Source organism: Nerophis lumbriciformis, linkage group LG22 (genome assembly GCF_033978685.3).
Source record: "Nerophis lumbriciformis linkage group LG22, RoL_Nlum_v2.1, whole genome shotgun sequence".
NCBI lineage: Eukaryota > Metazoa > Chordata > Actinopteri > Syngnathiformes > Syngnathidae > Nerophis > Nerophis lumbriciformis.
The window spans coordinates 5,659,959-5,674,521 of NC_084569.2; the positions used below are offsets into that span (position 1 = coordinate 5,659,959).

Genomic DNA, 14,563 nt, shown 5'->3' on the forward strand with positions numbered 1-14,563 from the left:
TTAACACATATAGATTCCTTTCTTTCATGAAGACAAGAATATAAGTTGGTGTATTACCTGATTGTGATGACTTGCATTGATAGGAATCAGACAGTGGTGATGATAACGTCCGCATTTTCGAATGGAGGAGAAAAAAAGTCCTCCTCTCTGTCCAATACCACATGAAAGTGGTTGGTTTTTGGCATCTTATTTGTCCAGCTTCCGTACTCCTTTGTATACACTTTACAAGAAATACATTGTCGGCAAACTCCGTAGCTTGCTAGCTTGTGCACGCCAGCTTTCTGAGACTCTTACTTTGGTAGCGCAGGCAGGATGAAGCAGAGCTTTTATTGTGCAACTGTGCAGTCGGTCTTTGGAGTTTTGACGACAGGTACGGCGCCAGAGTCTGTTGAAATAAAGTGCTTCTCGCCTTCCAGTCGGTAATTTTAATGAGCTGGCAGCAGCCAGCGTCATCTCAGAAGACCCTCGGGTGCCGTGAATGTCAATCAAGTGACGAAAGTGACGTCATAGTGAAGATTTATGATCGCTCATTTTTAGGACTATTTTTTTTAATGCCTGGCTGGTGATCGACTGACACACCCTCCGAGATCGACCGGTAGATCGCGATCGACGTAATGAGCACCCCTGCACTACACTATACACAGGGTTCGTACGGGTGCTTAAAGGGGAACATTATCACCAGACCTATGTAAGCGTCAATATATACCTTGATGTTGCAGAAAAAAGACCATATATTTTTTTAACAGATTTCCGAACTCTAAATGGGTGAATTTTGGCGAATTAAACGCCTTTCTATTATTCGCCCTCGGAGCGATGACGTCACAACGTGACGTCACATCGGGAAGCAATCCGCCATTTTCTCAAACACCGAGTCAAATCAGCTCTGTTATTTTCCGTTTTTTTCGACTGTTTTCCGTACCTTGGAGACGTCATGCCTCGTCGGTGTGTTGTCGGAGGGTGTAACAACACGAACAGGGACGGATTCAAGTTGCACCAGTGGCCCAAAGATGCCAAAGTGGCAAGAAATTGGACGTTTGTTCCGCACACTTTACCGACGAAAGCTATGCTACGACAGAGATGGCAAGAATGTGTGGATATCCTGCGACACTCAAAGCAGATGCATTTCCAACCATAAAGTCAAAGAAATCTGCCGCCAGACCCCCAGGAAAAGAGAGCGGATGAGGGTATGTCTACAGAATATGTTAATTGATGAAAACTGGGCTGTCTGCACTCCCAAAGTGCATGTTGTTGCCAAATGTATTTCATATGCTGTAAACCTAGTTCAGGGGTCGGCAACCTTTACCAGTCAAAGAGCCATTTTGACCAGTTTCACAAATTGAAGAAAACAATGGGAGCCACAAAATTTTTATGGTTTTTAAAATGAAGTAACACTGCATGCAAAGTTTTTGTTTTGTTTTGTGCTATGTATAAACCAGGGGTCTCAGACACGCTGCCCACACCCTAATATGGAATTTGAATGTTGGTGCGGCACGCGGGTTTTATATGCGTGGCGCTTGTCAGCGTCATGCGTGCTGTGAAGGTACAGCGTTTAGCACCCACTACAACCAGCATGCCTAATAAGCCACACGTTGTATGAGGCTTCCGCTTGCTCACGTAGGTGACGGCAAGGCATACTTGGTCAACAACCACACAGGTTACACTGACGGTGGCGGTATAAAAAAAAACTTTAACACTCTTACTAATAATGCGCCACACTGTGAACCCACACCAAACAAGAATGACAAACACATTTCCGGAGAACATCTGCACCGCAACACAACATAAACACAACAGAGCAAATACCCTGAATCCCATGCAGCCCTAACTCTTCCGGGCTACATTATACACCCCCGCTACCAAACCCCGCCCACCTCAACCGACGCACAGGGGGGGGGGGGATGATGTGTGAGGGAGCAGGGTTGGGGTGGGGGCGGGGTTTGGTGGTAGCAGGGGTGTATAATGTAGCCCGGAAGAATCATGGCTGCATGGGATTCTGGGTATTTGTTCTGTTGTGTTTATGTTGTGTTAAGGTGCAGATGTTCTCCCAAAATGTGTTTGTCATCCTTGTTTGGTTTTGGTTCAAAGTGTGGCGCATTATTAGTAAGAGTGTTAAAGTTGTTTTATATGGTCACCGTCAGTGTAACCTGTGTGGCTGTTGACCAAGTATGCCTTGCTGTCACATAGGTGTGCAAGCAGGAGATGAATATTGTATAACAAGGGTTTGGGCTGGCACGCTGTTAATACAGATTGTAGAGGGCACCAAATGCTGTACCATCATAGCACGCCCTTATTATAACTGTAAGGGTGAAAATCGGAGAATACTAATCCCAGGAGTTTTCTGCGAGAGGCACTGAAATCCGTAAGTCTTCGGGGACAATCGGGGGGGTCGGCAAGTAAACTGCTGAGCCGCATCAGAGTGATCAAAGAGCCGCATGCGGCTCCGGAGCCGCAGGTTGCCGACCCCTGACCTAGTTCATAGTTGTTAATTTACTTTAATGCCAAACAAACACATACCAATCGTTGGTTAGAAGGCGATCGCCAAATTCGTCCTCGCTTTCTCCCGTGTCGCTGGCTGTCGTGTCGTTTTCCTCGGTTTCGCTTGCATACGGTTCAAACCGATATGGCTCAATAGCTTCAGTTTCTTCTTCAATTTCGTTTTCGCTACCTGCCTCCACACTACAACCATCCGTTTCAATACATGCGTAATCTGTTGAATCGCTTAAACCGCTGAAATCCGAGTCTGAATCCGAGCTAATGTCGCTATAAACGTGCTGTTCTATGCGCCATGTTTGTTTGTATCGGCATCACTATGTGACGTCACAGGAAAATGGACGGGTGTATATAACGATGGTTAAAATCAGGCACTTTGAAGCTTTTTTTAGGGATATTGCGTGATGGGCATACTTGCCAACCCTCCCGGATTTTCCGGGAGACTCCCGAAATTCAGCGCCTCTCCCGAAAACCTCCCGGGACAAATTTTCTCCCGAAAATCTCCCGAAATTCAGGCGGAGCTGGAGGCCACGCCCCCCTCCAGATACATGCGGACCTGAGTGACGTGTTGACAGCCTGTTGTACATGCATATGTGACCCACCCATAATGTGTCACATTTTTGTGTTGATTTATTTAGTTTATTTTGTGGTTTGAATTCGTTTTTGGAGCTGTCATTACACATTTATCAGTATTCACATTGGTCAGTAGGGGGCAGTAGGGCGTTTCTTCCCAATTGAATGCTATCACCTGCAGACCGGAAGTGTCTTGTCATTCTGATGAGCGCGACCAGTCTGTGAACAATTGAAACGTCCTGTGTGCTTTTTCCTCCTGTATAACAGGTTAGTTTTGGTGAATCAACTCACTGAATAATATCCATGTGATCTTTATAAGTTTAAGTACACATTCTGATGGTGGAGCCTAACTCTAAAGTGTTTGTGAGTTGCAGTTTGTATTTGTGAATGAATCCAGTGCACAGCTGCAGTAATCAATACAAAACGGCGACGTGAGTACGCAATGTTTATATAGGAACTTCTGATCCTAATTCAGACTCCCAAATTAGAGCTCCCGTTTTCTTATTGATTTTATAATGTATGTTTGTATAATGTGTGTGTTCTGAAATAGTGACAGAGAATAGAACAAGGATGGACAATTCAACCCTTAACTCAACAATGAGTAGAGGAGTGTTATGTGTGTGTATACGTGTAAATAAATGAACACTGAAATTCAAGTATTTCTTTTATATATATATATATATATATATATATATATATATATAATAAAATATATATGTATATATATATATATATATATATATATATAACTATAATTCACTGAAAGTCAAGTATTTCTTATATATATATCTTAACCACGCCCCCCACCCCCCACCCCCCACCTCCCGAAATCGGAGGTCTCAAGGTTGGCAAGTATGGTGAAGGGTAACATTTTGAAAAAAACTTCGAAAAATAAAATAAGCCACTGGGAACTGATTTTTAATGGTTTTAACCCTTCTGAAATTGTGATAATGTTCCCCTTTTAAAAACCTTGAAAATGCTTGGTTTTAATGTTGTGTTTTCAAGGTTTGAAAAATGCTTGAATTTTGGGTGAAGTGCTTGGAAATGCTTGGAAATGTTCATCATATTTCTCGGCAGTCAGAACTCAATAGGCTAATTATAAAATGGAAACAAATCAAATAAGCTTCCTTAAAAATGAAAGCTACACGCTTGATCTGTTGGCTTTGCACGAGCCCTTACATTAGGTTGTTGTCATGTATATAGTGCTCTGTGTCGCCCCCAAGAGGACAGTGGTGCTTCGGTCCATCACGTTGTCGTTTTAATGAACATTGGATGGAAAATGACAAACTTTGGATAGAACGTGGACTAAATCCATGTGTAGCCTGCTGAAAAGTATGTAAAAAGGAAAGCTTTTCGCAAGTCATATGAAAGGTAAGCCACAGAGATTACTAGCCTTACAAGTTAACTAATGTTAGCTAAAGTTTTGTTTTCTAACATTTTGGTACATGCTGGACCTAAACTGTGAGATCAGCGCTAGATTACATGTTAATCACGGACAGTTATTACGAGCTATGAAAGGAAAAAAGTGAGCATTTGCCAAAGATAAATTATAATGTTAAGAACTTCCCTCAATTAAAAATCGATTTGTTACCACAGTGGAGAAAAACCACTACAGTGAAGCATGGTGGTGGCAGCATCATGGTGTGGGGATGGTTTTCAGTGGCAGGAAGTGGGAGACAAGTCAGGACAGAGGGAAAGATGAGTGCAGCAATGTACAGAAACATCCTAGATGAAAACCAACGCTTCTCATCCAACCTGATGGAGCTTGAGACGGTCTGCAAAGAGGAATGGGCGAAACTGCCCAAAGACAGGTGTGCCAAGCAGGCCCGGCCCTAACCAATCTGGCGCCCTAGGCAAGATTTTAGGTGGCGCCCCCCCACATCGGCAGTGAAGTGTATATACTCACAAGAAACCGAATAGCTTTGTCTTTGACCTTTTTTTTACTTAAAGAAAGCAAATTAACAATCAGAATAGTTAACAAGATTAAAAAAAAAATGAATAAATAAATGAATGCAAAAAATGAATATATGAAATACAATATTTTTTACATACATATTGCTTAATTTACATTAATGATGTGCACTTTAACAACTAGGCTTACAACTATACCTAATATATAAAGGGGTGGAAAAGTGACTATTACCTGCAGGTCAAACATTAGCTAACCAGAAGGCAATAACAATGTAAACAAAAAACACCTGCTTAAAAGATCTAATACAAATGTCCCTGAGGAATGTAAGGTGGGAGTACTGTAATTACCTAACGTTACATTATTATTTTCCATACCAATTTAGCCCCCTCCACAATATTAACCCGACGTTAAAACAGAACTAGCTATTTATTGATTAGCAATTGCCGAATCATGTAACATTAGCTTAATGCTAAAAAGCCAGGTTACTATTCTGTAACAGACAAATAATTTCATGTAGGCTAACGTTACCTACCTGCTACCTCTTGTCTTTTTCTCGTTTCTCCTCCTCTTCTTTTCTCTTTTTTCTTCCCTGGGCACCTGACAGTTTTGGCCGTTTTGACATCTTGTGTTGATTTTTTGATGTGGTGACGTCCAAAAAGAGTCATGATACGGGAAGGGAGGGGGCGCACCGTGCGGGGGGGGGCGTAATGTTGTAACAAATAATATTTCCATTATATAGGCTTTACTTTGCATTTTAATTAACGTTGGATTATTTTTTGTATTTAGAAATAATAGTACCAACTTTTTTTCTTTTTTTTCTCCAACATTTGTGGCACTGGCGTGGCGCCCCCTGATGGACGGCGCCCTTAGCATTTGCCTATACGGCCTATGCCACGGGCCGGCCCTGGTGCCAAGCATAAAAATACTTAAGGCTGTAATTGCTGCCAGAGGTGCATCAACAGAGTATTGAGCAAAGGCAGTTTTATGCATGTAATTTTTTTTTTTTTTTTAAACTTTTATAATATTTGCAAAATAAAAATAAAAACGTTCACATTGTCATTGTAGAATTGAGTACAAAAACATGACAAAGTGTGGAAAAAGTGAAGCGCTGCATTTACTTTCCCAATGCACTATATACTCAATCAATGTTTACTTATACAGCCCTAAATCACGAGTGTCTCAAAGGGCTGCACAAGCCAACGCCGACATCCTCGGCTCAGATCCCACATCAGGGCAAGGAAAAACTCAACCTAATGGGATAACAATACTCTAACGCAGTGTTTTTCAACCTTTTTTTGAGCAAAGGCACATTTTTTGCGTTGACAAAATGCGGAGGCACACCACCAGCAGAAATCATTAAAAAAAAACGAAACTCAGTTGACAGTAAAAAGTCGTTGTTGCAATTGTTGGATATGACTTTAAAGCATAACCAAGCATGCATCAATATAGCTCTTGTCTCAAAGTAGGTGTACTGTCACCACCTGTCACATCACGCCCTGACTTATTTGACTTTTTTACTGTTTTCCTGTGTGTACCTTATTTTCCGCACCATAAGGCGCCCTGGGTTATAGGCCGCGCCTTCAATGAACGGCATATATCAAAACTTTGTCCACCTATAAGCCGCCCCGTGTTATAAGCCGCATCTAACTGCGCTAAAGGAATGTCAAAAAAACAGTCAGATAGGTCAGTCAAACTTTAATAATATATTAAAAACCAGCGTGATGTGGGCGCGCATGGAGTCGTATATCAACATGGACGGAGCTGCGTGAAAAAAGCCACCCGGCCTCTTCGCGTAAACTTACCTTAACCACTCGCTCATCTTTTCTTCATCCATCCATCCCTTCGAGTTAGCTTTTATGATGACGCCGGCTGGAAAGGTCTCTTTTGGGAAGGTCTTCCTTTTGAATATCACCATGGGTGGAAGTTTCTGGCCATTAGCATGGCAAGCTAGAACCACAGTGAAGGATGACTTCTCATTCCCTGTGGTGCGAATATTCACCGTACGTGCTCCCGTTGTATCCACAGTGCGGTTCACAGGAATATCAAAAGTCAGTGGAACCTCGTCCATGTTGATAATGTTCTCTGGCCGGATCTTTTTTTCAGCTATCTTGTTTTTACAATATGCACGGAAAGTAGCCAGCTTTTCTTGAAAGTCTTTAGGCAGTTGCTGTGAAATAGTAGTCCGTGTGCGGATGGAGAGATTGCGTCTTTTCATGAACCGGAAACCTGTCGCTTAGTAGGAGCCATTTTGTGGTCTTTACAGATGTAAACATACAAAGGAAATGAAACGTAATATCCGCGCGCTTCTTCTTCTTCTACGGGGGCGGGTGGTTGCTTACAGTAGAAGAAGAAGCGCTTCCTCTTCTATGGGGGTGGGTGCTTACCTTGGCGGTTGCTTGCCGTAGAAGAAGAAGCGCTTCCTGTTCTACGGGGAAAAAAGATGGCGGCTGTTTACCGTAGTTGCGAGACCGAAACTTTATGAAAATGAATCTTAATATTAATCTGTATATAAAGCACACCGGGTTATAAGCCGCACTGTCAGCTTTTGAGTAAATTTGTGGTTTTTAGGTGCGGCTAATAGTGCGGAAAATACGGTAGTGTTTTAGTTCTTGTCTTGCGGTCCTATTTTTGTGGCTTTTTCTCTTTTTTTGCTATTTTCCTGTAGCAGTTTCATGTCTTCCTTTGAGCGATATTTCCCGCATCTACTCTGTTTTAGCACTCAAGAATATTTCAGTTGTTTTTATCCTTCTTTGTGGGGACATTGTTGATTGTCATGTCATGTTCGGGTGTACATTGTGGACGCCGTCTTTGCTCCACAGTAAGTCTTTGCTGTCGTCCAGCATTCTGTTTTTGTTTACTTTGCAGCCAGTTCAGTTTTAGTTTTGTTCTGCATAGCCTTCCCTAAGCTTCAATGCCTTTTCTTAGGGGCACTCACCTTTTGTTTATTTTTGGTTTACCGTATTTTCCGCACCATAAGGCGCCCTGGGTTATAAGCCGCGCCTTCAATGAACAGCATATTTCAAAACTGTGTCCACCTATAAGCCGCCCCGTGTTGTAAGCCGCATCTAACTGCGCTAAAGGAATGTCAAAAAAACAGTCAGATAGGTCAGTCAAACTTTAATAATATATTAAAAACCAGCGTTCTAACAACTCTGTTCACTCCCAAAATGTACGCAAATGTGCAATCACAAACATACGTATATCAACATGGACAGAGCTGCGTGAAAAAAGCCACCCGGCCTCTTCGCGTAAACTTAAACTTACCTTAACCACTCGCTCATCTTTTCTTCATCCATCCCTTCGAGTTAGCTTTTATGATGACGCCGGCTGGAAAGGTCTCTTTTGGCAAGGTCTTCCTTTTGAATATCACCATGGGTGGAAGTTTCTGGCCATTAGCATGGCAAGCTAGAACCACAGTGAAGGATGACTTCTCATCCCTGTGGTGCGAATATTCACCGTACGTGCTCCCGTTGTATCCACAGTGCGGTTCACAGGAATATCAAAAGTCAGTGGAACCTCGTCCATGTTGATAATGTTCTCTGGCCGGATCTTTTTTTCAGCTATCTTGTTTTTACAATATGCACGGAAAGTAGCCAGCTTTTCTTGAAAGTCTTTAGGCAGTTGCTGTGAAATAGTAGTCCGTGTGCGGATGGAGAGATTGCGTCTTTTCATGAACCGTAAACCTGTCGCTTAGTAGGAGCCATTTTGTGGTCTTTACAGATGTAAACACACAAAGGAAATGAAACGTAATATCCGCGCGCTTCTTCTTCTTCTACGCAGGCGGGTGGTTGCTTACAGTAGAAGAAGCGCTTCCTGTTCTATGGGGGCGGGTGCTTACCTTGGCGGTTGCTTGCGTAGAAGAAGAAGCACTTCCTCTTCTACGGGGAAAAAAGATGGCGGCTGTTTACCGTAGTTGCGAGACCGAAACTTTATGAAAATGAATCTTAATATTAATCCATATATAAAGCGCACCGGGTTATAAGCCGCACTGTCAGCTTTTGAGAAAATTTGTGGTTTTTAGGTGCGCCTTATAGTGCGGAAAATACGGTAGGTCTTGTCTCAAAGTAGGTGTACTGTCACCACCTGTCACATCACGCCCTGACTTTTTTGCTGTTTTCCTGTGTTTTAGTTCTTGTCTTGCGCTCCTATTTTGGTGGCTTTTTCTCTTTTTTTGCTATTTTCCTGTAGCAGTTTCATGTCTTATATTTCCCGCATCTACTTTGTTTTAGCAATCAAGAATATTTCAGTCGTTTTTATTCTTCTTTGTGGGGACATTGTTGATTGTCATGTCATGTTGGGTTGTACTTTGTGGACGCCGTCTTTGCTCCACAGTAAGTCTTTGCTGTCGTCCAGCATTCTGTTTTTGTTTACTTTGCAGCCAGTTCAGTTTTAGTTTTGTTCTGCATAGCCTTCCCTAAGCTTCAATGCCTTTTCTTAGGGGCACTCACCTTTTGTTTATTTTTGGTTTACCGTATTTTCCGCACCATAAGGCGCCCTGGGTTATAAGCCGCGCCTTCAATGAACGGCATATTTCAAAACTTTGTCCACCTATAAGCCGCCCCGTGTTGTAAGCCGCATCTAACTGCGCTAAAGGAATGTCAAAAAAACAGTCAGATAGGTCAGTCAAACTTTAATAATATATTAAAAACCAGCGTTCTAACAACCCTGTTCACTCCCAAAATGTACGCAAATGTGCAATCACAAACATACGTATATCAACATGGACAGAGCTGCGTGAAAAAAGCCACCCGGCCTCTTCGCGTAAACTTAAACTTACCTTAACCACTCGCTCATCTTTTCTTCATCCATCCCTTCGAGTTAGCTTTTATGATGACGCCGGCTGGAAAGGTCTCTTTTGGCAAGGTCTTCCTTTTGAATATCACCATGGGTGGAAGTTTCTGGCCATTAGCATGGCAAGCTAGAACCACAGTGAAGGATGACTTCTCATTCCCTGTGGTGCGAATATTCACCGTACGTGCTCCCGTTGTATCCACAGTGCGGTTCACAGGAATATCAGTTGCTGTGAAATAGTAATCCGTGTGCGGATGGAGAGATTGCGTCTTTTCATGAACCGGATCCTTGTCGCTTAGTAGGAGCCATTTTGTGGTCTTTACAGATGTAAACACACAAAGGAAATGAAACGTACGGTGATATCCGCGCGCTTTTTCTTCTTCTACGCGGGCGGGTGGTTGCTTACAGTAGAAGAAGAAGCGCTTCCTCTTCTATGGGGGTGGGTGCTTACCTTGGCGGTTGCTTGCCGTAGAAGAAGAAGCGCTTCCTGTTCTACGGGGAAAAAAGATGGCGGCTGTTTACCGTAGTTGCGAGACCGAAACTTTATGAAAATGAATCTTAATATTAATCCGTATATAAAGCGCACCGGGTTATAAGGCGCACTGTCAGCTTTTGAGAAAATTTGTGGTTTTTAGATGCGGCTAATAGTGCGGAAAATACGGTAGTGTTTTAGTTCTTGTCTTGCGGTCCTATTTTTGTGGCTTTTTCTCCTTTTTTGCTATTTTCCTGTAGCAGTTTCATGTCTTCCTTTGAGCGATATTTCCCGCATCTACTTTGTATTAGCAATCAAGAATATTTCAGTCGTTTTTATTCTTCTTTGTGGGGACATTGTTGATTGTCATGTCATGTTGGGTTGTACTTTGTGGACGCCGTCTTTGCTCCACAGTAAGTCTTTGCTGTCGTCCAGCATTCTGTTTTTGTTTACTTTGCAGCCAGTTCAGTTTTAGTTTTGTTCTGCATAGCCTTCCCTAAGCTTCAATGCCTTTTCTTAGGGGCACTCACCTCTTGTTTATTTTTGGTTTAAGCATTAGACACCTTTTTACCTGCACTCTGCCTCCCGCTGTTTCCGACATCTACAAAGCAATTAGCTACCGGCTGCCACCTACTGATACTGAAGAGTATTACACGTTTACTCTGCCGAGCTCTAGACAGCACCCACACTCAACAACAACACATCATTTGCAGACTATTATTACTGGTTTGCAAAACATATTTTTAACCCAAATAGGTGAAATTAGATAATCTCCCACGGCACACCAGACTGTATCTCACGGCAAAAACACTGCTTTAATGCGCCATTTCCTCCTCCTTCTATCGTTAGCCTTGCAGCCGTCCCACAGCCTCAGCAGCCAGTCTGCCGCAGGCCAGGAGGCCGACAGTGGCAGCTCCGACGAGCTGTGCAACCCCCAGGCTCGGCACCGCGAGGGCTCCTCTGCCTCCTCCTGTGGTGCCACTGGGTGGATGAGGCCAAAGCTCTTGGACTACAACCTTTACATGGCCAAGTATGTCAACCGCCACCCCGCACCCAGCAGCCCGACCCCCGCTGACAGTCCCGGACAGAGCCCCGAGAGAAGCCCCCAAACCACCAACAAGGTACGGAAGGGTTGTACTGAACTTGTGTTGAACGACATGAAACAACAATGTTTGTGTGTCCCTCAGATCCACACAAGTTCAGAAGAGCCAGCGGAACCGGAAGCCTGGGTCAATGCTTTTCTGGGAAGAATATTCTGGGACTTCCTGGGAGAGAATTACTGGGCCAATGTGGTCTCCAAAAAGATCCAAATGAAGCTCAGTAAGATCCGGGTGGGTGGTGATTTTAGCAACAACACACGATGCACCAAAGTGTCAAAAGACCCTAAATGCAATTAAACATATTTTAATGTCATTTTTGTTCAAATTGTCACCTCTAAAGTTTTTTTTGTTTTTTTTATAGCTGCCGTATGTTATGAACGAGCTCACGTTGACGGAACTAGACATGGGCTTTTCAGTTCCCAAGATTCTCCGTGCCTCCAAACCCTCTGTGGACCACCAAGGTAGGAACAGCAAGGGATGATAACACATCACACGGAGACGTACCACAAGATTAGTGATGGGTTGATGAGGCGTCATGAAGCGTTTCGACACATTGCAAAACTGTATTGATACTGTGTCGATACTGTGTCACTAAATACTGACATCTGCTGGACATTAAAAATCCCTACAGGCAACCTATGGACCGACTCAACTGACACTGATTTGATGCCCTAGTACAGGGGTCACCAACCTTTTTGAAACCAAAAACTACTTCTTGGGTACTGATTAATGCGAAGGGCTACCAGTTTGATACACACTTAAATAAATAAATATATTGTCATTTGTAAGTTACACGTAAGTGTGATTTAAACAAGAATAGCTAAATAAATACATTTATATATATATAAAAATGGGTATTTCTGTCTGTCATTCCGTCGTACATTTTTTTTTCCTTTTACGGAAGGTTTTTTGTAGAGAATAAATGATGAAAAAAACACTTAATTGAACGGTTTAAAAGAGGAGAAAATACGAAAAAATTTAAAATAAAATTTTGAAACATAGTTTATCTTCAATTTCGACTCTTTAAAATTCAAAATTCAACCGACAAAAAGAAGAGAAAAACTAGCTTATTTGAATCTTTTTGAAAAAATTAAAAAAGGAATTTATGGAACATCATTAGTAATTTTTCCTGATTAAGATAAATTTTAGAATTTTGATGACATGTTTTAAATTGGTTAAAATCCAATCTGCACTTTGTTAGAATATTTAACAAATTGGACCAAGCTATATTTCTAACAAAGACAAATCAGTATTTCTTCAAGATTTTCCAGAACAAAAATTTTAAAAGAAATTCAAAATAATTTGAAATAAGATTTAAATTTGATTCTACAGATTTTCTAGATTTGCCAGAATAATTTTTTTGAATTTTAATCATAGTAAGTTTGAAGAAATATTTCACAAATATTCTTCGTCGAAAAAACAGAAGCTAAAATATTTATTATTCTTTACAATAAAAAATAAATACATTTACTTGAACATTGATTTAAATTGTCAGGAAAGAAGAGGAAGAAATTTAAAAGCTAAAAAGGTATATTTGTTTAAAAATCCTAAAATCATTTTTAAGGTTGTATTTTTTCTCTAAAATTGTATTTCTAAAAGTAATAAGAAGCAAAGTAAAAAATAAATGAATTTATTTAAACAAGTGAAGACCCATCCATCCATCCATTTTCTACCGCTTATTCCAAGTGAAGACCAAGTCTTTAAAATATTTTCTTGGATTTTCAGATTCTATTTTAATTTTGTCTCTTTTAGAATTAAAAATGTCGAGCAAAGCGAGACCAGCTTGCTGGTAAATAAATACAATTTAAAAAATAGAGGCAGCTCACTGGTAAGTGCTGCTCTTTGAGCTATTTTTAGAACAGGCCAGCGGGCGACTGATCTGGTCCTTACGGGCTACCTGGTGACCGCGGGCACCGCGTTGGTGACCCCTGCCCTAGTATATACAATAATATAAACCAAGTCATTGTATTTCATTTAGGATTATTTCATATCTTCATTTAAATAAAAATATATTTTTATCTTTTTTAGATAGTCAATAAATAATGTGAACATGTATCATAACATGGAAATCTAAGAGAACGTGTTGTGGATGATTGTGGACTGGGAATTTTTTTATTATTTTTTTTTACACATTTTTATAAAAAAAAAAAGTTTTTCCGACGTATTACATTTTAGACGATTTCTCTTCTTAGTTATTATTTCTCCGGCTGTAGAAAAGAGCCGCTCACAGGGCACAGAGGAGGCGTCAGTGCGACACAGTTGGCGTATCGGTCACGTGACCAAAACAGCTCATGATCGGTCACGTGACTTTCTAAAAGCGGTACGCGCACCGACACAGGGTTTTGCTTTATGAGCTCGACGCATGCGCCGATGCATCGGTGTTGCCGGACCCATCACTACACAAGATAAAGACTACGTTTATACCCTGCAGAGCAAAGTGGCCCAAATCTGATTTTTTTGCAAATTACAAAAAAAATCTGGGCGTTATCAGACTCTAAATATCAGACTGGACACCTTAAAGATCTGAGTTTATAACGTGAAAATAAATGAAAGTAATATAATTAGAGATATCCGATAATATCGGACTGATGATATTATCGGCCGATAAATGCTTTAAAATGTAATATCGGAAATTATCGGTATCGGTTTCAAAAAGTAAAATGTATGGCTTTTTAAAAGGCCGCTGTACGGAGTGGTACACGGACGTAGGGAGAAGTACAGAGCAGTTGAGTCTCCCAGTCATACTTGCCAATCCTCCCCGTTTTCCCGGGAGACTCACGAATTTCAGTGCCCCTCCCGAAAATCTCCCGGGGCAACCATTCTCCCGATTTCCACCCAGACAACAATATTGGGGGCAGTGCCTTAAAGGCACTGCCTTTGCGTGCCGGCCCAATCACATAATATCTACCGCTTTTCACACAAGTCTTGGTGTCCATTCATAAGGCTCCGAAGGAAAAGACCGTTTGAAGTGAACGCCACTTTATTCACGACCGCCACTACAGCGCGTATCATCAACCCGTCTAAGCGATCCAGTACTCCGCAGGCCAATATTTTTTTTAAATGTATTTTATTTTATTTTTGTCCTGTCCAGCTTCTCAGGCAAATCATATAGTTGATGTAGATGCCCATATCGGCTGTTCAGATTTACTTTACAAAAGAGAAGTGTAGGATACTTCTCTTGTTGCCTTATTTGTATTAGACTTTATTAAATGTATTTACATTATC

At 41.5% G+C, this 14,563-nt stretch overlaps 1 protein-coding gene across 1 annotated transcript in view; it reads left to right on the plus strand.

Annotated features, from left to right (window-relative positions):
• The window catches only part of tex2 (testis expressed 2), a 92,483-nt gene that overhangs the window by 45,253 nt on the left and 32,667 nt on the right, over positions 1–14,563 (plus strand). Inside the window, exons 5-7 of the mRNA XM_061974368.1 lie at positions 11,088–11,359; positions 11,426–11,569; positions 11,700–11,799. Coding sequence (XP_061830352.1) covers positions 11,088–11,359; positions 11,426–11,569; positions 11,700–11,799 — 516 coding nt within the window. The remainder of the gene's footprint in view (positions 1–11,087; positions 11,360–11,425; positions 11,570–11,699; positions 11,800–14,563) is intronic.